This window comes from Cervus elaphus, chromosome 5 (assembly GCF_910594005.1).
Source record: "Cervus elaphus chromosome 5, mCerEla1.1, whole genome shotgun sequence".
Lineage (NCBI taxonomy): Eukaryota > Metazoa > Chordata > Mammalia > Artiodactyla > Cervidae > Cervus > Cervus elaphus.
The window spans coordinates 93,688,480-93,712,439 of NC_057819.1; the positions used below are offsets into that span (position 1 = coordinate 93,688,480).

At 38.8% G+C, this 23,960-nt stretch overlaps 1 protein-coding gene across 6 annotated transcripts in view; it reads right to left on the bottom strand.

The window, feature by feature from the left end:
* The window catches only part of SSH2 (slingshot protein phosphatase 2), a 229,106-nt gene that overhangs the window by 78,631 nt on the left and 126,515 nt on the right, over window positions 1-23,960 (bottom strand). Inside the window, exon 1 of one of the 6 annotated variants that reach the window (XM_043903262.1) lies at window positions 21,436-21,713. The exons of 4 other annotated variants lie outside the window; for them this stretch is intronic. In XM_043903262.1, coding sequence (XP_043759197.1) covers window positions 21,436-21,563 — 128 coding nt within the window. In that variant the 5' untranslated portion in view covers window positions 21,564-21,713. Of the gene's footprint in view, window positions 1-6,604; window positions 7,210-21,435; window positions 21,714-23,960 lie in introns of those variants that run through there. One more of the 6 variants, XM_043903265.1, reaches the window with a different exon arrangement.

A 23,960-nucleotide genomic window follows, 5' to 3' on the forward strand; every position in this document is an offset into this window, starting at 1 on the left:
CAATTCTTCCTCACGTCACTTTGTTATCATGCATGTCTATATCATTTCCTGCCAGGCACCAAACTTCCGGCATCAAGGAAGAACAGCTGAGGAGAATGCTTTTACACAAAAGACTTCCCTCCTTCCTAATCCCCTACTCAACGGATATGACAATATACTGATGATATCGTCAGGGGTCAAGTTAAACGGAAGATAATGCAACTAAGTTCTAAAACCACCATTTTCAACCGATCATAAAGAAAGCAAGGTTAACTGTCTGCACATAATATAACAAGCAAAAAATGAATCAGAAACCAGAAGCTGACTTCAATCAAGAGAAGGCAAGTGAATTTTACAAATTCATCTGTCTTACATTAGAACAGGATATCAGTGAAGAACTGCTAGGCCAGTAATACTAAATCTCTGGCGCTCAGTTAAATTAAGTTAGCCATTATTAAAGACAATCTATGAGAAGACAGCTCTCACAGATAATTAATCTCCTCATCTCTAAAACCAATAGCTGTGTAAAACATAGCTCTGAAGAACTTAAAAAGAATTTGTATTAAAGCTGAACCACAGACTATCCAGAGTAAGGGATCAGAGTAAACCCGGGAAATATACCTAAATCACAGTAAAGCTGCCATGTTGTAACAGCCAGCTAACTTTGTTTCTTATTTCTCTTCTATAAGTGGGATCATAACACTAAACAAGGTATCAGAGTAAACGATGATAAAAAAAATTGTGATGAGGTGGCTGTATCAAACCTTTCTACAAACAGATTTCCAGTTCTCAGGTCATATTTTCATTGACTTGGAGGAGGCAGCAGGGGCACACTTGGCCAGGACTCAGCTGACCAGGATTTTCTAATCTCACTCTACACCTGGTTCGGTGCCACTGAGTCAGTTTTAGCACTTTAGGCAGATTCTCTACTTATAAAAGAGAAGGTTAGTATCTCACCTGCTGTATTGGAAACATGTAAAGGTAGAGAGGAGGAAAAAACAAGGGACTCACAGGTGACCTAGAGTTCTTGCTCTGTCACCACTGAATTGTATAATATGACGTGAGGCAATCATATTTCATTTTTCTCAAACAGCATTATAAACTCTTAAAGTTTGTAACTTTAGGAGATTACCACTAGCAACTGTAAAAGGATTTCATTAGCTCAAGAGGAGATCACTTTATTTTTATCGTATTAATCAGTCAAAAATACCAACTAGGTTTTTCATAGCAGAAGTAACTCTCAAAGAATTCCCCTAAAAGGTTAGGTCACATAGCACATTAAATGATGTTAAATCCTATAGGCTTCTCCTCCTTAGTAACCAAATAGTTAATCTGTTCACTGGATTCCTGCTTCCACTGGGAAATTTTTCTGCAAATGGAATCCCATCCCTCCCCTACTCGAGTGTTGATCAATTAAAAAAGAAAAGCATGAAAAGATGCACAAACTTTCGTCATTCGTTGACAGAAAGTTTGTGCAAGGTTTCTAGAAAGTTAACAAGTGTCAGAATTATATAAAGACAAGTTATTATCCTAAAGTACATGAAGCTTAGGCTTTATCTTTGAAACTCTGAAGAAACGTTAAGTTTCGGTCAATGAAATAGAAAAAGGAAACTGCCCCTTAGGCATGTTTTCATATGGAATGAACTCCTGGTTTCTTTCTGAAGTGATTCACTTTAGCTTTTAAAACAAATTTTTTGGTTTAGTGCATAAAACTTTTTACCCAAGGAAGCTAAGCAGCTGGAAAAAGTATCTTTACCTATAGGCAGAACCAGAATAGTTCTGTTTCTTTAAATATAATTGTAACACTAGTAATGAAGACCAGCTAAGGTCATTCTACTGTCTCTTTCCATATCAGCCAAGTACACACCTCGCTATATTTAGACAAGGTATGCATGCCCCACTAAAGATAGGAGACTCAGTCCTAGGCTTAGGGTCACAACAGTGGGGTTATTTCCTCAGCTGAGGGGGAAAGACACACACAAAAACAACCCTGTATTGATGCATGCATTCCTTGGAAACCAACAGAACAACCAATGCTCAATTTTATTTCACTGTGAACAGAAGTATAACCTCTAGTATGCATAGAACAATCTCTACCATACATAACTTTACCACAGTCACGACTAAAGCAAAGGTAACTCACTAGCCAGGACTGGTTACCATGCCTTAGCCAAAGAGCTGTCTAGGTCAACAGGGTAAAATATTCAGCTGTTTGATCTCCTGGGAACTGGAACAAATAGGTTTCAACTTGGGAATTCCCTGGTGTCAAAAAAACCAGGGTCTGCCTGGTATAGTCCTCCAGCAGGGTCTAGCTGACAGCCTCTTAGACCATCACCCAGCAAAGAAAGAACCAAATGGGGACAAAACTGACTTGTGTATTTAAAAAGAAAAAGCTTATGGAACAGGGATTTTATAATAAAGATGGTTTTGAACTGTGTCAGGGACATGGTAATACAGGTAACAGAGGAATCTGCTTGGGTGGACATATTCTATAAGGGGACTCAAAACCTGGAATCAAAACAAAAAGCCTCAGGAAAATATCTTAAAGAAAAACACAATTGCCCTTGAGAGAAAGCTAAGAAGACCCTAATAACAATCAGATGTTTTTGGTGCCTCCCCAACTGTCAGGGAAAAAAATTAAATACATTTAAAGAATTCAGTAAACATGCTTCTGAAATGTAAGTATAACAAATACAAATCTATTTATTTTCATTCAAAGGCAACTGCACATTGCAATTATGAACATTTCCACTGCAGGAAAGATAAGCAGATGGTGGATGTTTTCCCAAAGTTTTTAGTGTCACTGAAGAGGCCTACTTTTTTTTCCAGATTCATGGTCAATGCTAAAAAGGCAACATTTAGAATGCTTTTTCTCTTCATACACATTTGAACATTTCTACAGTGACATATTTAAAGAACAGTCAGTTAAGAGAAGAGAAAACATACAGCTTATATACCATATTTATATATTCATTTTCCAGTATATACTGCTAAACTAAAAGCAACATAAGATACATATTTAATATTTTAAATAGGGTGAATTATGAAAAAACTCCACTCTTGTTTCCTCTGCATTAAAATCCTACTCAATGAAAAACAACTGCATTTAAATATTCTCATCTGACACTGAAATAATCCTTTTGGAGGAAAAAAATACTAAGATTTAAATAAATAGTTTCATTTCTAAAGGGTGTTTGATTTCTGAGAGAAACTGATCTGAGTTTTCCCATGACTTTACATACAAAATGCAGATTTTTTTTTTTTTTTTTTTGGGCACAGCAAAGATGCACTGGATTAGGGCCTAAATAAATAAATAGCTTGAGATGGCAAAAAAGCAAAAATGCCACATAACATTTGATTGCTCAGTTCTAAGAATTCATATCTATACATTGTAGGCTGCGGAAACTGGCATTAATAGCAAAGAATGGTTTAATGGGTTGGCGAATTCTTGACCCTCAGAACACAACGCAAACAGCACACTCATTCCACTAAATATCTAAGCCTAGGGCAGCGGTCCTCAAACCTCTCAATGAGCTCTTTATAATTTAATAAGTATCTGGATTAAATGTATTTAGAAATTCTCCTAATTCTTCTGACAATTTTTCCTTCAAAGCAACAACTTTAAGTCATTTCTGCCTTCCTAGATAGAGTGCAAAGCACCAGAAATACTGTATACCATTATGGCCTCTCTTTTCACTCACCAAATAGGTTGTGACTATTTGCTGAAGAATACAAAGATTCAGGCTTTACAGCAATATTCCAAGTTAAGCAAACACCATTCTTAGAATATCTATTCCAAGATTATCAGAGAGAGAGAATTCAAAAGGCTGCATAATCCTCAATAGAGAGAAAATGGTAGGTCAAAATCTTTCACTGTGGGAAAATCATTGAGTGAGTGTTTAAAAATGGATAAATGAATCTCACTGGTAAGGTTAAATAGCTTAAAAACACCTTACTTAATTTCTAAGTCAAATGCCTACAACAGTCTATTCCAGATTCTTAATTTGGGGTGAGGGCAAGGTCATTACATTCCTTTGAGGATTTAGTGAAAACTATGGCTTTTTCCTGCAGAGAAATAAATGTACTAATCATTGATCTACAGACCCACTTTTTCAAGTGATTTCATTGTATTCATGAACTTAGTCTAAAAGTCTGGATTAAAGGAAACTTTATTAATAGTTGCCCTGAAGAGATGGGCAATTGGAAATCAACAGTACCCACCTCCCACCCTGTCATGTTTTCGCAGATAACAACTCAGCTTTAACAAGAGGCAAACACTGAATGACTGGTACTTGGATTTAACTTTGAAGCCAGAGGAAACCTACATGAATAGATAAGGCTGGGACTTTCTAAGGGTCTTCAACTAATATAGTACTTTGGACTCCTGCCATTCTAAAGCACACAACGGGCGAATCCTATGCAAAGACCCTCTTACCTGCCCCACAACGCTGCCTGCTCGCCTCTGGAAATTCCTCTCCAATCAACTTGCTTACATCACAAAGATTCCCAAGCATTAGGCTGAAGTTTACCTACTGAAGCCCTGCAGTACCACATATAAAAGGATTTCAGCACAACAGAAGATTTTGGACAAGATTTTGAAATTCATTAAAGTCAAATCTGACCAGTGAAGTTTTGCATTTCCTAAACCTGCTGGATACTCTGGAATTTTTTAATAGCTACCCAGAGCATGCCATTTCATGCAGCATGCCACTTCATGCAGCATGCCATTACAGTCCTTGTATTCTAACAGCGTGAACAATCCAACATCACTAATACATTAAACATTACTTTATGTGCTAGTGACTCAGCATGAAGGAAATGACCAGATTTAGAGTTTTTTTGATCTTATGATTTTAGAATCCATGCTACATGGGAGAGAGGATTAAAGGCAAGGTATAACTACCATGAAGGCTAATGTTTATTTAACAATCTGTATCTGTTCCTACTATGTCCATAAATACAGTTGCCTCACATTGTTTATTTATATTGCCTGTCATACTTAAGAAATGATTTTATTTATTTATACCAAATGTCTACCCTTGAATTTGCGGCTCAAAAATTTTATCAGTTTACTGACCATTTTCTCTAAAGCAGCACTCCTTCCAGTTACTTTTCATTTTTTGTTTTCCTTTACTTTTTCTTTATAGCTGTAAGATAAGCTGATTATTTACAATAGTTTATTTACATTCTGGAATGTAAGTTCTAAGAGCTGAGAGTCAAGTCTTTTTGGATCATTCCCAGTGCCTAGAACATTGTAGGTCATCAATACACGAATGAACAGGTATTTACCAAGTGGAGATACAAAATAAATCAGAGGCAAATACAGCACAGTAAAAAAGCATGAGATATAATGAGGAGTTGGACGTTAGTCACTGCTCTTGCGTTTATTAGTTACAAAAACCTGAACAAGTCATTTAATCTCTTTGAACGTCAATGTCTTTCCTTTAAAATGATGCAAAAATATTACTTCAAAGGGTTATAGGCAATAAAAGGAAGTAAAAACTTGTTGCAAATATTAATGATTATATCCCAGCAATTACTTTTGGAAAACTGGCAGGAAATTCTGTAAATCAGATGAATTTTGAGAAAGTAAGTTACTCTGTCACCTAACCCTTGGCCTTGCAGAACTGCAGAGGCAGAATGAAGCAGTGAGGAAGCACCACATGAGAAGGGATGGACTGGAATCTCACTTACCAGCTGGCTGACCTTGAAAAAAATCTCTCAAGCTCTCTGAAGCTTACTTTTCTGATCTACTGATATAAAATGTGTGTGAGGGGGTGCTACCTCAAAAGTGTAATTGTTTGAATCAAATGTTAATTATGAAAGCACTTTTTAAACTTTAACACACAATATTTAATTTTAGTTAAATCGATTACCTTCCCTTAGAGAAAATCCTAATCTTGCTTGTTTCACCAGCGAAATGGAAGGAAATAGTATTACAGAATGTGTTCACATGGACTACAGAGTATACGTACTCCCAGTTCTTTCTGCAAGTTCTCCAACTTTGGTGAGAGGATGGAACAGAACAGGAAAAGACAGAAAAGGAAGATAGAAAATGGAAAGCGAAACAGGTTTGGAAAGACACAAATTAGTAGCAAAGAATAGGTAGCAAGTGGAGTAAGTAGCAAAGTTCTGACCAACTGTGAGTCTATTTAATTTCATACCCAAGGTCACGGCCCATTTCATGGATGTGTGACTTGTGCAGCCACATATGTCAGTGCTTGAAAGGGCCTTGCACTTGATTCAACGCTCTGATGCTTTTTGAACGGGGGCGGGGCCCCCCAATTTTCATTAGCTGCTGGGCCCTGCAAATTATGTAGCTAGTTCTGCTTGCAGTCTTTCCACTAGACTAGAGGACAAGGACAATAGCTTACAACCTCAATGACTGCATACAAAGACCACTGCTAACTTAAAGGACAATTATTAACAAGTAGACTTTTAATTAGGTTGGTGATCGCCTATTTGTAGTATCTGAATTCTGAAGTTAGCAAAATACCTAGTAAAAGCCAATTAAATTAAAAAGCAGCAGACCAAATTAGAAATGCAAATATTATTTGCCTTTCCTATTTTGTAGCCCATCACATTCTAATAACAGGCCAAATGGTGATGTTAGCAAGAGAAATACCTGAAGCTCATCTGACGTTTCATTCTGAAATCCAACAAAAGACCCGAGTGACTGCGAACTACCTTCAGTTTTTGATCTGGTTATCTGCTGCCTCACAGTACGCAGAGCAGAGTGACAGCGCCACAGAAATCGTCTCTGGAGTGAAAGCCCTAACACAATCCAGTTCAATTAAATCACACCCTTTAAATAACGTTTTGTTTCTTTCCTGCTCCTTCGGACCGAGAGACAGCTGGTGGCTTTTCTTTGATCGAAGCTGAAAGGCTGAAGCTGATGAACTGAACATTTCCCACGAGGCAATTCAATTTTTGATGCCTCCCTTTTTCCCCTTAAAGCCAAACTGACCCCATACTGGTCCATTGTGACCTTTGGACTCCTTATCAGTCACCTTCAGTCTCCGACAGGAGTTGGACTGGCCAACCCACAGACGTCCACTCTCCAGTGAACAAAGGCTCGCTATGTAAAAGAGACGAGCTGTGGACAGAGATACCATCTGTAGGGAAGGTGCTGAACTCATCCTCTGTGTTCCAGCAGCATGTCCAGGACTGCTGCCACTACAAAACAGTGAAACTTCACCCCAAAACTTTCTCTGCCTGTGATTTAAACACACACCTTCATTAAGGAGAGAGCTCAGTTTCAAATAGAGGCAAGCAACCAATGCTAATGAATCCAGCAGGCAAGTGTGGCCTGCGTTCTAACATTCCTTTCTCCTTCCCGTCTTTTTTTTCTTTAAGTCGGCCAGAAGCCCCTCTGGATACTGTTGAGATCTGCACGGACATTCAGAGTAAGATTCTTTAAGAGCTCTAGAAAATGCATACAACTCTTCTCCTTTCTCCTATATTCAATACTCAAACAGCCTTAAAGATGAAAACTTTTTTTTCCCAAGATTTTAAATGGCTTGTTCCCTAAAAAGTTTCTCTCTCCAACTTTGAGAAATATACACTGGCTTTTACAAACCAGATGAGGAAATTCTAACTTCACAAGTTTAGTTACAAGCACTAACAAACTAATATATATGATCATTTTTTTAGATGGTTGGATGGCATCACTGACACGAATTTGAGCAAACTCGGCGAGATAGTGAAGGACAGGGAAGCCTGGCGTGCTGCAGTCCATGGGGTTGCAAAGATTTGGCCACGACTGAGCAACTGAACAGCAGCAACAGCAATCCTTAGTAAGACAGAACTTTAGGAAATCTCAATGCCACTGAACACTTCCTAAACAGAAAACAATGAAATGCTGTTCAAGGTTAATCTGCTGCAGGACCCTAAGTAAGCCAGTTATCTTCTGGCTCAAAAATCCCTAAATCAAAAATGGTGATGATTTTAGGATAAAAAAAACAACATGGGGTACAAACCTAAATTCACAAACACTACATGTATATTCAACACCATCTGCGGATAATTAGTTTTTCCCTCATATTATCAATGTACTATTATTTCATCTTCTGGCAATTTCTACTCAAATACCTTATAAATTATTTTCCATCAGTGACTGGACATGAAAGTGATTCCTGATAGGAAAGACAAATAAGGATCAATTTTCCTGCGTCTTCAATTGGTTCAGATGAACTGAAGGATAAAATTGCTTCTACCTTGATTTCACTTTTTATTATTTCAGGGGCACTATGAAAATGAATTACTAAATTGCTGGAGCTACAACTACTAAAACTGCAGACAGGTACAACGTTTTTGGTGAGCAAATTCGCAGTCTGTACCGAAGGTTCTAGAGATATGTATACCCTTTGGTCTGGCAATCCCAGAATTGAATTTTAGGGTATTTCCTTCAGGGACATGTGCAAAGATTTAGACACAAGGATATTCATTCAGTGAGGCTTTGTTTATACCTGCAAGAAAACCTGAACACAATCAAAATGTGCAACAATAGGGCAGAATTCAGTTCTATGGAAAACAAATAACTCTCAGAAAGGATATGAAAGAAACGCATTTGAGGACAATGGCAGGATGTTCCCAATATGCTTAGTGAAAAAAAAAAAACAAAACAGATTACAAAGCAGACGATAGAAGACAATCCCATTTTTAAAAGGATATACATACAGAGAAAATTGTGGATATTAACAGAACAGTAAACATCTTTGGAAAATAAGAATAAGGGTAATGCTTTTTGGGGAGAGGAGGATTTCTGATTTTTCTATCATAAGCATGTTAGCATAAGCATCTGCAATATTAAAAAAATAGCCAATACTTTTGCTTTGTTGATTTTAAGTACCAGTAAGACCAGTTCCATTAAGAAAATCACTCACTCAGGACAAGTTCACTTTTAAGCTGAGTGGGTGGTAAAGAATGAGATATTATCAACTTTACAGTGTATAAGGTAGGCAAGTTTTTAAAGTACAGAGACTCTCCCTTTGAAAAATGTCCCCAAACTGACTTCCAAGACTGCCGTAAAGAAGAGCACCGATATTCAATATTTTCTGGTTGATTTTGACTTCAATTGAGGGAGAGATTAGCTATTGTCATTTCTTTAAAAACATTGTAAACATTCTTACAACACCATCATTTTCTGACTAACAAGGCATATGGCCTTGCTGAGAACTTCTCCAGGTGTCTAAAATGGCAATGAAGACGTCCAGCAGTGTGAGCACAGTGGACTTCCACCATAACTGAGATGGACTACAGGTGAGACACAAAAGTGAACAGGCCCCAAACTCATTAAGAGCCAAGACTAAGGTAGGTTCTCCACAGATGTGCTCAAATATATTTCCAAGGAGGTAAGAAATAAAGTAAGACTAAAACAACGGATTTCAATCTGTAGAGAGATCATAACAAGCCAGTCTACAATTGTCAGTGTTTCTTTAACTTTGGGAAAAAAAATTACACTGGGTTTAAATTCATTTAGTTAGAATCACTAAATCACTAAATCAGTTTGCCATTTCCCTCAGTGCAGGAGAGTATAACAAGGCACAATCTCCTAAATTTTCAGTAGCTGCAGTAACTCTTCTTTGAATCAGTATTACTAAACTATCATAATTTGGGCCTTGTGTAACCTAGCATTTATACAGTTCTTGGTCTTTACTTTTTAGTTTTTGGTTTTTTTTTTTTTCTTTCAGTTTTATTGAGAAATAATTGACACATTGTATAAGTTTGAGATTTACAGCATGATGACCGGACTTAAATAAATCATGAAAATGATTACCACAATAAGTTTAGTGACCATTCATCATTTCGTATAGATACAAAATTAAAGAAATAGAAAAAATGTTTCCTTGTGATGAGACTTGGTCTTTATTAATTGATGTTTGATCATAGGCTTACTCATACATGTGTAAACGAGCCCCCTGTCTGCTAGGATGGTTTCTATGTATACTTAAAACTAAGGAGCTGTACATTGCTTACAGAACGCTAAATAAGATGAACCATTAATTGACAACCAGGCCATTAAACTGGTAGCCAAGCCATTAAGAACAAAATCAGCACACCCTTCCCCCTACAGCGCACTCCACTGTAAATATCACAAGCCCTCTCTCTGTGCCAATGGGAACCACCCAGCCTACCACATGCTGCTGATGTAACCATATCTAGAGCTCAGCACCTGAAGAAAGCAGGGAATGGGGTATTGCTTTGGATTACTTGAATGTGTTTCTTTCCTCCCCTCTTCCCTTCGTCCTTCCTTTTTAACCATAAAACCACTAGCAGATAGTGTCATGGTTTCTGTTCTCATGCTGCCTAAGGGGATTTTACAGTGCGCTCCCAGCCACTGGTACTGATTCAACAACAGCCTTTGTAAAATTGGCAGCCTTCCTAAATAAGCTATGTAGAGTCTGCAAATGCTTGTTACTGTGCTGTGTAGTCTGTGGGTACTCGATAAAAACTTGATTAAAATTCTGCCCACATGATATATCCAAAATATGCTCAGAGCTATTTTCTAAAGAGCATGATCGGTCTTTACAAAAGTCTTTCTGGATTTCTCCTTCCTACCACAAATGATTAACAGCAGTCATTCACTGACTCTTTATGGCTGTGACATCTGCTACATCAGTCTTCTTTTTCTCTCACGGCTCAAGTACCCTCTACCTCTGCTTATACTAATCAAGACATGTAAGAGGGCCAGAAATAAAGGTCAGAAGTCAAATCCTACCATAAAGTCTTCACTAACCGGCTCACTTACAATAACTTTTTGTCCTCTGAATACTTAGAGCACCAATTGCACCATTCGTCTGGTACTTAGCTGAATTGTGTTCTTATTTATCCTTTAATTAACTCTCAACAGACTGAGTATCCTGGCCACAGGAACCATGTCTTGTATTTCTTTGTATCTCCCACCCTTTGCCCAGAATATGACAATGATGCAAATGATGGAATTTCTCCTACCAGGCTGTCGTACCACTCTGATTCTTTCTCCTATACTCTGGTTCATGTTCAAAAGGGAAAAAATATCAGCTGTCATTTACTGAGTGTTTACTGTTCGCAGTACTTTATAAATATTACACTTAACTACATTTCATGCTAAGTTGCTTTGGTCGTGTTCAACTCTTTGTGACCCTGTGGTCTGTAGCCCGCCAGGCTCCTCTGTCCATGGGATTCTCTAGGCAAGAATACTGGAATGGGCTGCCATTTCCTTCTCCAGGGGATGTTCCCCACCCAGGGATCGAACCTGGGTCTCTTATGTTCTCTGCATTGGCAGGTGGGTTCTTTACCACTAGCGCCACTTGGGAAGCCCAATTAACTACATTAATTAATATTAATAGACACTATAAGCTTCATTTTATTGATGAGGAAACCAAGTTTCATGGTGGTTATAAGTTGAAGGTCGCTCAGCCTGTAGTGAAATTAGGTAGTGAGACTAATTGAAATTTAGGTCTGTTTCATTCCACACACCAGACTATTACTATCAGCCACAATAACAAGTGACAAGACACTGAATGAGTGATCCAAGACACCTTTTAAGAATTTCTAAATAGAATATTTAATGAAAGGGATACTTTAAGAGTTGAGTGTGAAATTTCACTGGGGAGGAATGAGCATCACAGAGGTGGGGTTGATAAAATGATCTACACCAAATCTGGTCAAAGGGATGACCAAAAAGTTCAGTTCCATACACTGTCAGAATCTATTTCATTCCCCTCCTAGGAAGAAAAATTGACACTGATAATTCACATTACTTCATAGATGTTCCAACTTCTCAAACTAAATTTTACCCCAAAATAAAGATGATATAATAATAGCAAATTAAAATTTTTTTGGTGTTCATAAGAACTGGATATATTAACTTTGAGAGAAACACAGTAATTTAAAGATGCCTGGAACAGAGGAGAGTTCCAAAGAAATGACATCTCTTAAGAGCTCTATGTTATAAGTGATACTTATTTAAAATCAGTGAAGAAAAATGAGAAATACTCATATGCAATTTATTCCTTACGAAGATCCACTGGCTTTTATTATACAAAATTTAAAAAAACCAAGATGAGACACGCAACTAAGAAGCTAAGCTCATAAACCTGTTCAGCCTTTTGTTGATGATTTCTTAGGTTGTAAACAGGCCTGTCTGTGGCATTAAGTTTTAAGGACACAGACACCACAGAAGACAAGCAAAGTGAAGTCCACAATTAGAATTGTTAGGGCTTGAAATATGCTGTTACAGATCATGAATAGCCACATGAATCTCTGTCAGTAAACATTAAGTACAAATGATGAAAGTAACATAATCATAACTGAAATTTTTACTGTTCTTTCTTATTAACTATCTGTAGCCCTAGCCCTAATGAAATGAGGCAGATATTACTCCCCCAAAAACATAAGCAACAATTTGAACCATTTCAAAAAGGTCATTATCAAAAAAAACAAACAAACATCAAATAATTCTGTGTCTTCTATAACTGGAAAACTGAATTTACAATTAAAAAAAAAGAAAAAACCTACTCCAGTACAGGCTAACACTGAAATTTCTCTTTATTGGAGAGTAATTCAAGCCTCTGGATTCTGTAGTTTTAACAGACACACAAATAACTCCAAATCCCTCAGGTGACTAAAAGAAGGGTCACACCCCTCTGAAAACAGATTAATGCAGAAAACAAGAGTGGCCAAATTCCCGCAACCTGAAAAAAGGAAGTGAGCCCAAATAAGCCCTTTGGTGTGCAGTACTAGCAGTCTATTTATAAATCATTTACTACATCCTTTCCAAATCACAGGAACACCTAAAAACGCCTTGATGCTTTTAGCACATTTCTTCAAGTTAAACCTAATTATGTTAGTGGAAGCAACATCCTGTATAATTCTAACAATGCAAAGCTAACTCTATCTGAAAGTAGTTAAGATACTAATTATTATTATTATTAATTTGCTTTCATCTTAGGAATTCAGAAGGGCTTCCCAGGTGGTTCAGTAGCAAAGAATCTACCGACCAGTGCAAGACATGGTGGTTCTTTCGATCCCTGGGTGGGGAAGATCTCCTGGAGGAGGAAATGGCCACCCACTCCAGTATTCTTGTGTGGATAATCCCATGGACAGAGGAGCCTGGCGGGCTACAGGTCGCAAAGAATCAGACACGACTGAGCACGCACACACGTAGGAATTTAGAAACATGTGATAGCATCTACACCACTATTCTTTAGCCCCAAGGCAATTTTACATATGGTAATTAAGAAGATTCACATTTACTAGAGAAACCCAAGAAGGGACAGAGCAAGAGGATCTGCAGTTTAGCCCTTCTATTACTCCAAGATCCAACAGCTCTTGGAGCCAGAAAATGACAACATCCTTAATTATCTGGCTTTGGGCAATGGTTTCTCTGTAAATCTACAGAAACTGCCCCATTTCAGGAGTGATTACAAGTGAGCACACAATCTGAAGAACAGTAATTTAGAAAAAAAAAATTCATTAAGACTTTATCAAAGAAATTTTGACTTGAGTGCATCACGACCTCACTATTCCTGCTCATCTTTCTTTATGCAGTTCGTGGCCAAAGTCGAGGACTTTCTCCCACTCTGTTCCAAGTCAATTATTGCTCTACTTACTTCAAAGCAGCCTAAGTGTGGGTAAAGTCACACAAAGTTATTACTATTAATAAAAACACAAATGTACCTTTTACTCTGACAATGGAAAATTAGCTTCTCCTTTGTATTTGAAGACCATAACACTAGGAGATTAATACACTTGATGCAAACTTAACTGACACACTTTACACAATATTTTACCTTTTAAGGCTGTATTACCTACCTATTTAAGGATCAGAAACAATCACGAAAATGGTATTGATTTAAAATCAGAGAGACATCTCATGTCTTTAAAAACTATCAACATTATTATTAGTCTCTTTACCCACCAACCAGAGATAAAAAGCTCTTAAATCATAAATGAATGTGTGGCTTCAGTAACTGAATTACTGAATATTCAGTAGTAACTGAATAACTGAATTATTATAACTATGTTTTGTCCATTTCTGAGAGGAGAAATCTAGATTTTAAAGTAGCAAAGATGATAAAGACACTTATTAAATAGAACAAGGAAGTTAAAAAATGTAAAGGCAAAACAATTTCATAAAATTATAACACTTACAGTAGGACCTCTTGGTTCTAGGCTTTTAAAGTACAGAATTAAAATAAATAAATAAATAAATAAAGTACAGAATTGCTGCTAAAGAATTGCTTTAGAGCTAGAAAAAGATGGGAGACTATACCTAAATCATTCTACAGATTATATACCAGCTGGACAAAGATAACACCAAAGATTCAACAAATATCTGAGAAGAAAATCTTAAAAGTATTAGTAAACCAATTTCAGCAGTATGTTAACAAGTAACGCAAACAGCGTTAAAAGGACGATTCAACTTTTGCAACTCAGTTATGTCACTGCATTGCCAAGAAAGGGGGAAATATTATCCTTCCAATAGAGGGCCAAAAAACATCTAATCAAATTCAGTATCTGCATCTAATTTTAAAATATTTGAAGTTAGGACTAGTAGGAAATGCCCTCAGCTTGATAAGTGATCTATGCTGGAACTTATAGCACACAGTACATCTACTCAGAAAACATAAAAAGCATCCCTTTTACAATGGAAAACAAGACCAGGAGCATTGCTACTCTTTAACGTACTAAAGTCTGAGCTGAAGCAACAGAGTTACACTCAGAGAAAACTCATTTACAGGTGATATAATCATCCACTCAGTAAAGTCAAAAAAATCAACTAAAATATCTATTTGATATATATAAGGACCAAGAGTTCAGCTAGGTGGTCTGATATAAAACAAATATAAAAAGCAGTTTTACTACACACCTATAGGGACTAATTAGAAAAAGTCATGGGAAAGAAGAGCTTATTCACAAGAACAACAAAAACTTTATAAACAAATACCCATGAATATACCTAATAAGAAATGTCTAACTACTATACGAGGAAAAGTGTAAAATTTAAATGAAGGGCATTTTAAAAACAGTGAATAAATAAACACATACCACATTCTTCATTGGGAAGGCTCATTCTGTAAAGCTGTTAATTCTCCCCAAAACTAGTTCAGTACAATTTAAATAAAAATCCCAATAGGATTTTTAAAAGTAGAATTTGACAAGTTGTTTTTAAGACTTACCTAGAAAATAAGCAAGGGTAGCTAAGATATCAAAACACACACACACTGAGGTAGGCCTTGTGATACAAGATAGCAAAATGCCTACTAAATCTATGGGAAGTGAGACTGGACTAAATAAATGGTACTGGACTCAACCACTATCCATTTGGAAAAAAGGTAGAGTTAGAGCTCTACTTCACACAATAAAAACAGTGTATCTCGTTTCATTGTGTTTCACTTTACTGCGTTTTGCAGATACCACTTAAAAAAAACCCCAAAACTGAAGGTTTGTGGCAACCCTCTGTAGAGCAAGTCTATTTGTGCCATTTATTCAACAGCATTTGCTCATTTCATGTCTGTGTGTCACATTTTGGTATTTCTTGAAATATTTCAAACCCTCCACTACCAAAAACATCAAGACTTGCAGATGATGGTTAGCTCTTTTTTTTTGAATAAAGCATTTTATAATTAAGGTAAGTACTGCTTTTTGTTACACACTTAGTAGACTATGGTGTAAACATAACTTGTATATGCACTGGGAAACCAAAAAATTTGTGTAACTCGCTTCAATGTCACATTCACTTTATCGTGGTATCTGGAACTGGATTCACAGTATCTCCAAGTCTGTCTGTAAAGATAAATTCCAGTTTTAAAACGTGAAATATTTTTAAAGTGTAGACATACTGGAAAAATACAAAAGAGTACTTTTATAACCTTGGGAGTGGATGGGAAGGGTTTTTTTAAAAGCCAGATGCAAAACTCAAATCATAAGAAATGTATTGACAGATTTTACTACATAAAAGTTTTACTACATAAGAACTTTTATACAAGATAGAAAATTAAAAAACAAGCACTAGGGCCAGGAGAATAATTGTTAAACATATTCAGAATATACAAAATACTACATGAAAAAGGAAAAAAACAAATACCAATAGAAAAATAAAGTTCAAACGTGCAAATCACAGAAGAAAAATGCACAAGACCAATAAAAATACAAAAGGATCCTAAAGCTCTTCAATAGTAAGGGACATGCAGAGGAGTGTTTAAGAGCAGGAGTCCCGGGTTGAGGCTGCCTGTGTTTGCATCCTGGCTGTATTATCTCAGACAAATGACTTAACATCTCTGTGCCTCTCATCTGTAATTGAGGATAACACCTAAGTCAAAGCTGTTAAGAACAGAGAATGAGATAATATGCATGATGCTCAAAACAATTGCCAGGCCCACAGTAAGAGCTCAGTAAAAAACTAACTGCTATCTAGTATCATTATTAATATTACCAGGGTTGGTGAAGACACCTATATAAGTATATAAGCTGGTAAGAGCTAATTGGCAGAGCAAACTGCAAAGCTTGGCAGCATGTATCAAAATTTTAACACACACATATCATCAGACCCAGAAATTCCACTGCTAGAATTTTATCTAAAGAAATGTTCCCACATAGATACAAAGGCATATACATCAGGACTCTGAGTGTAGCAGTGTTAAGAGTTCTAGATTTGGAGACAGGAAATGCTGGTTCTAGTTTCAGTTCTACCAAGAACAAATCATGTAACCCCTGTGTAAATCACTTCACCATTTTGATTTTTCAGTTTATTTATTCTATAAAGTGTGAATGATGACTTGCCCAATCTGCCTCACGGGACTATTTTAAGGCAGTGGTTCCCAAAGTGTGGTCCCTGGATCAGCATCACTAGCATCCTCTAGGAACTTGCTAGGAATTGAAATTTTCTAGTCTCACCCCAGACCTACAGAATCAGAAACTCTGGGAGTGTGGGCAGCAACCTGTGTTTTAATAAACCATCCAGGTGATTTTGATGCAAGCTTAAGTTCAGAGAAGAGCACGTGTGAAATCACTTGCAGAACTGAAAGAGCATTAGTATTATAAACACAAAAAAATAAAACTGCTTCTACCTTTCAATTTTATGAAAGGTACATTTTAGATAATTATCTCAATATGCTCTCTGTTGCTGAGCTCAAGCTTCAGAAAACACTCATGTGAACCTAGGAAGTCAAACTCATATATGTAACCAAGTAAATAAATATAATTATTTTGGGTGAAGGATTAAAAAACTCAAGGTCACCTCATGAACAAATCAAGCAATGTCTCAAACATTCAAGTTTCCAGACTTCTGATCAGTGGTTTTCGTAATGGGAACACTTTTAATGATAGCCTTTGCCAGCATTCTATCTACTAGTTCTTGATCCTTCCCTGAACTTTTCAGGACACAAAAATAGTCACCTGTTTGTGGATAAGCTATTTGTTTGGCTTATAACAATAACACCAGAAAAAACCTTGGCCCCTTGCTTAGCGAATTCACTTCTCAGAGATTGAATGTTGGCTCTCTAAAAATAACACAGGTTCAAAAAAAAAAAAAAAAAAGGCTCATGTATTTTTCAGATGTTCAAATTTTGTTGTATATGAAACCATGTGTAGACTCTGCAAGGGTATGGAATTTCAGGATCATTTGAGTAGTATGATGCCACACTCTTGAAGTTTGATCAGATGCTGCTCTGGGTTGCTCACATATATTTTTCTAGTAGGATTAACACTTATAACAGTAACTATTTTTTGTTTCTGGAGTTAATTCAATCACTCCTTAATGTTCTTCACTGAACACATAAGAAATAACAGCATATTTGGTGAGTTTAACACAAAGGTAAGGAAAGGCCTTAATCTCATAATGATATAATTCCCAATGAACACAGTAATACCCACACTATTCTCTAATTTCACCTATATGTATCTACATACCACAATTAAAAGTCAAGAAATAAGAAAGAGCATGTGAAATCACCAAACTAGTTATCCCAAAGGCCCTCCTCTCAAGGTCATTAACTTTCTTCATAGGAAAGCCCCTAAGATCTCCTTGAGGTCTTTTTATGCTGACACAATTCTCATAGGATTTGTTACATGGTTTACTTGGTTTCTAAACCCAGAGCAAATCCAATGCAACAAATGAGAAAAGGAAGAAGAAAAGCTCTTATGAGTGGGTCCAGCAGAGACAAGGGAACCATTGGGCTAAGAGAACTCAGGTGTACTCCCTCCCCGAATTAAAATTTGGTCTTCACTTAAGGACCTTAATTAACTCTTAACCTTTTAGTTGCTCCTATTCATCACTGCTTTTTACATATCCGACACTACAGGGAAATGCTCACAGCCGCTAAGTTTTTACTAAATCAGGCCTCAGAGACCATACTTCTCTTTAGGAAGGAGATTCTTCACCTTCTATGAGATCACATCACTTTGAGAAACTGATTTTTTTAAATATATGTATCTACCCAATATTTCCATATGATCTCAAGGAGTTCATTAACCTTCTAAAGCCAGTTCATAGCTTCAGTAACCATGGGCCCCAAATTTAAAACTTTTGTGTTAGGAACCAAAAATGTGCATGTTTAAGTTAACAAAATTCAGGGTTTTATTTGGAATGGTCTTTAAAGATTTTTAAATGATGATGGACTGGGCAACACTGTAAATGTAAATTAAACACGATGGCTAAGGCAATACTAATAAATACACTTTAGAGGAAGTGAACATTAGCAAGACTCTCTTAAGGGAAAAAAGTGGTGAGAGAGACAAAAATGAAAGAGAAATAATCTGAGAATTCTTGAGAAGACCGCCTACCTTAGCAGCAAAACTCTAAGTGGAGCAAATATGTTTTTCACTAAGTTGAAGATGTCAGCATCTTGAACTTAAAAATATAGTCTTAGAAATTAAAGATAATCCTATAGGTCTTAAAAGTAACCTCTCAATTGCTAAGACAGAAGACCATTTCTACAGTGCTGTGAGCACTGGCCTAGGAAACACCTGGATTGTAAGGACAGTTTTGTCATTTATTAGCAAATATTTAAAGCCTCAGCTTCATTCTCTGTAAACAGAATAAATTAGTTCATATGGTGGTTGTGATGATTAAATGAGATACACACTAAACTCAGCACACTGGCAAGTGGTCAACGAATGGCAGCAGTTTAGTTTTTGTTTAACATCAATTTACCCATTTTACTGTGCAGTAGTTTATCGTTTGTAAATTGTTACCTACCACATACATAATCTTTTATGATCCTCTGGGGTCAGAACCACAGTGTCTTCATTTTACAGTTCAAGAAAATAAGTCAAATGTACCCCAAGACACTAATTAGTAGGAAAAGAAACGTATACACTAGATTCAAAACTCCTTTCCCCTGCAAAGCTCAGAAGCTCTGTCTTTTAAATTCTGTTTAATCTTTTAACTGTAGTTAAACATAAAGTTTGCCATTTTAACCATTTTTAAGTGTACAGTTCAGTGCCATTAAATATTCATTCTGTTGTGCAGTTCTCACCACCATCCATCCCCAAAACTTTTTCTTCTTCCTCAAATGAAACTCTGTACCCATTAGACACAGATTTCTCATTCTCTTCCTCCAAACCCTGGGAACCAGACTACTTATGCTCAAGTCCCTCATGTAAGTGGAATCATACAGTGCTTGTACTTTGTCACTGGCCTATTTCACTCAGAATGATGTCTTCAAAGTTCATCCACATTGTAGCATATGTCAGAATTTCCTTCCTTTTTACAGCTGAATAATATTCAGTTGTATCCCAGACCACATTATGTTTATCCATGTATCCCTTAATGTACATGTGGGTTGCTTCCATTTTCTTTTTTATTTTTTAAAGTATTGTTCACATTTATTTTGCCATTGGTTGCCCATTTTCAGATTATTCCTTCCCCTCCCTTTTTTTCTTTGGTAAAAGGTAAAGTGCAGGGACTTCCCTGATGGTCCACTGGTTCAAATACCTAGCTTCCACTGCAGGGGAGGACCAGTTACAACCCTGGTCTGGGAACTATGATCCCATATGCTGCCCTCCTCCCTCTACAAGGTCCAAAGAAAAAGAGAAAGTAAATGGCTGATTTAATTCTACAAGGTTTACAACCCAGAGCAGTAAAACCACTATATTGGGGATGTGTGTGCTTTTTTCAATGCATCACCAAGAACCAACACAAAACGGAAAGTTAAAATGCAAATTTGATTTGGTAACAGTGGAAACTGTTAAAATAATAAATTAGATTTAAGATTATCTGACTCAGTGGTAAAGAATCTGCCTGCCAAGCAGGAGATGTGGGTTTGATCCCTGGGTCTGGAAGCTCTCCTGGAGAAGGAAATGGCAACCCACTCCAGTATTCCTGCCTGGGAAAACCCATGGACAGAGGGGCCTGTTCATGGAGTAGAAAAGGGTCGGACACGACTTAGCGACTAAACCACCACCACCACAGAAATCACTTTACAGGCTATACTTGGGACCTTTAATATAAGGATAATGTAAAGTTTCTACTGTTGGACATGAAACTAAAAAGTTCTTTAGGGTTGACCTGGGTGGGAGACAGAAGTGACTTAAGTGCCAGGAGTCTGGGAAAACCTCAGTAGGTGACTCCCCTTGAAGCCACTCCGAGTGAGAGCTAACACACTACAAAGATCAAACTGCTGCCAGCTAAAAGTAACCCTGAACCTCTCAACCAGTTTTATGATGCAACTTGAATAGATGGGAGTTCCTCTATTTTGCCCTTTTTAAATGTGAGGTGAGATTAACCACAAGCTTGAGCACACAGTTCTCAGAAATAGCTAAACCACCAAGGAAGTGAGGAACAATTCTAGAGACTCTGAAAACTGTGATGATTTAAAGATGCAACGGGATCTTGCACTTTAGCGATTGAAGGTATGCCTGCAGGCTTCGGTTGTAAGCGCGTACTACTACTGGCTGAGACAAAAAGAGTCAAACTACCACTAAAATCCAGCATTACGAAATAATTCCAGACTACAACCAGTCAGTGTGAAAAATGAACTGTCCTTCTTCGCGTGCGCGGCTTGCAACAGAAACCTATGGTCACAAGCAAACTTATTTGAAGCAAGGAAACAAAACAACAAACACGGGGGTCTGAGCACCAGCGGGACCCGCAGCGGAGTCCTAGCGTTTCCGGCCGGGGGCTGAGAGGCTACTGACCGCCTTATAGCCCGAGTTTCCAAAATGCCAAACGGCTGTCATTCCGTCATCACAATTTCCCTGGGGCGACTTCACTTTCAGATCCTCTCAAAGTTTACCAGAAATTTCCCCAAAGGATTCTTCTGTCCGCCTTCCCACCCTCAGGACACTTTCCGCCTCCAAGAATTACTCTACATCTCCACCCTACTATGCTGCCTCTGGGGCCGCGGGAGTTGCAAGCGAGCAGAGTGCGATTTCACCCTTGCTTGCTCCCAGTTGCTGGGAAAAGCGGCAGCTGAAAAGCAAACTTTCCGAGAGACCGTTCGCAGAGGGCGGAGGGCGCGCGGCACTCACAGCTGGTTGATGGCGTTCTGCGAGATGACCGCGTTGGCGGAGAAGTAGGGGATCATGTCGGGGCCACCGAGGTTGCAGGTGCAGGCGAGGGGCGCCTTCTTCTCGCGGGCCAACGTGCTCAGGGTCATGGGGCCGGCTCAGGGCGCATGGCTCCGCATCGTGGCCCCCGCCCGGCTCGGCACGAGGCGCTCGCGTTGGGCTCCACCGGACTGGAGGCGCAGGCAGTGCGGACTCCCGGCGGCCGACTTGGGCCCGCCGGGTCTCGCGGAGGCAGCCGCCGCAGCCCTGGGGCTCGGCCGTGGAGTCCCAGCGGCCGGGCGCCTCCAGCAGCCCGCCCCAACTCGCGTCCGGGGAGGGGCGGGGCGGGGCTGAGCGCGCCGGCGGGGCGGTCCCGAGAGCCGGAGGGTCGGGCCCGCCGGAGCCCCGCCCCGGAGCTCGTCGCACACGATGGATCCGCAGCTGGCGTCCGGGCCTGCGGAGCGAGGGTCGGCACCAGGCCGCCTCGGCTTGAGTGGAGGACTGAAGCGAGCCTGAGACTGAGGGTGTGGAATAGGGTGTGGGTGGCCAAGAAAGGCTCGCATTTCTTTGGAATGTTTCAACAGAAAGGACCTGTCTCTTAATCGGCTTTATATACGAATGGCAAACAAACCCCATTTTTCAAATGACCTTAAAAGGCTGTACACTCGAGAATGCAACAAATATTTATCAATGGCTTCCTATGTGCCACAGGCTAGGAAGACGCAGCGATTAACTGAATTTTTTTAAAAAGCAAAACAGGTGAAGTTTTGATGGGAAAAAAGCATCTACAATGTCGATTCAGTTCAGTTCAGTCGCTCAGTCGTGTCCGACTCTTTGCAACCCCATGAACTGCAGCACGCCAGGCCTCCCTGTCCACCAACTCCCGGAGTCCACCCAAACCCATGTCCATTGAGTCGGTGATGCCATCCAACCATCTCATCCTCTGTCATCCCCTTCTCCTCCTGCCCTCAATCATTCCCAGCATCAGGGTCTTTTCCAATGAGTCAGCTCTTCGCATCAGGTGGCCAAAGTATTGGAGTTTCAGCTTCAAAATCAGTCCTACCAATGAACACCCAGGACTGATCTCCTTTAGGAAAGACTGGTTGGATCTCCTTACAGTCCAAGGGATTCTCAAGAGTCTTCTTCAACACCACAGTTCAAAACATCAATTCTTTGGTGCTCAGCTTTCTTTATAGTCCAACTCTCACATCCATACATGACCACTGGAAAAACCATAGCCTTGACTAGACGGACCTTTGTTGACAAAGTAATGTCTCTGCTTTTTAATATGCTGTCTAGGTTGGTCATAACTTTCCTTCCAAGAAGTAAGTGTCTTTTAATTTCATGGTTACAATCACCATCTGCAGTGATTTTGGAACCTCCCAAAATAGTCTGCCACTGTTTCCACTGTTTCCCCATCTATTTGCTATGAAGTGATGGGACCAGATGCCATGATCTTACTTTTCTGAATGTTGAGCTTTAAGCCAACTTTTTCACTCTCCTCTTTCACTTTCATCAAGAGGCTCTTTAGTTCTTCTTCACTTTCTGCCATAAGGGTGGTGTCATCTGCATATCTGAGGTTATTGATATTTCTCCCGGCAATCTTGATTCCAGCTTGTGCTTTCTCCAGCCCATCATTTCTCATGATGTGCTCTGCATATAAGTTAAGCAGGGTGACAATATACAGCCTTGACGTACTCCTTTTCCTATTTGGAACCAGTCTGTTGTTCCATGTCCAGTTCTAACGGTTGCTTCCTGACCTGCATACAGGTTTCTCAAGAGGCAGGTCAGGTGGTCTGGTATTCCCATCTCTTTCAGAATTTTCCACAGTTTATTGTGATCCACACAGTCAAAGGCTTTGGCATAGTCAATAAAGCAGAAATATATGTTTTTCTGGAACCCTCTTGCTTTTTCGCCGATCCAGCAGATGTTGGCAATTTGATCTCGTTTCTGCCTTTTCTAAAACCAGCTTGAACATCTGGAAGTTCATGGTTCATGTATTGCTGAAGCCTGGCTTGGACAATTTTGAGTGTTACTTTACTAGTGTGTCAGATGTCGATTAACATCTGCTAATGCTTATAAATAAATGTATAAGGGCTCTCCTAACAGTCTTACAATCTAAGGATTCCCAGCCTTAACTGCATATATGAATCCACCTGTGGAGATTAAAAAAACCCCAATGCCTGGCTGCACCCTAGACCAATCAAATCAAAATCTCTTAAGGTTGGGATCCAGATGGGCCAATACTTTGGCTACCTGATGTGAAGAACTGACTCATTGGAAAAGACCTTGATGCTGGGAAAGATTGCAGGCAGGAGGAGAAGGGGACGACAGAGGATGAGATGGTTGAATGGCATCATCGACTCGATGGACATGAGTCTGAACAAGCTCCAGGAGTTAGTGATGGACAGAGAAGCCTGGCATGCTGCAGTCCACAGGGTTGCAAAGACTCGGACACAACTGAGTGACTGAACTGAACTGGGACCCAGAAGACAGTATTTTTCAAA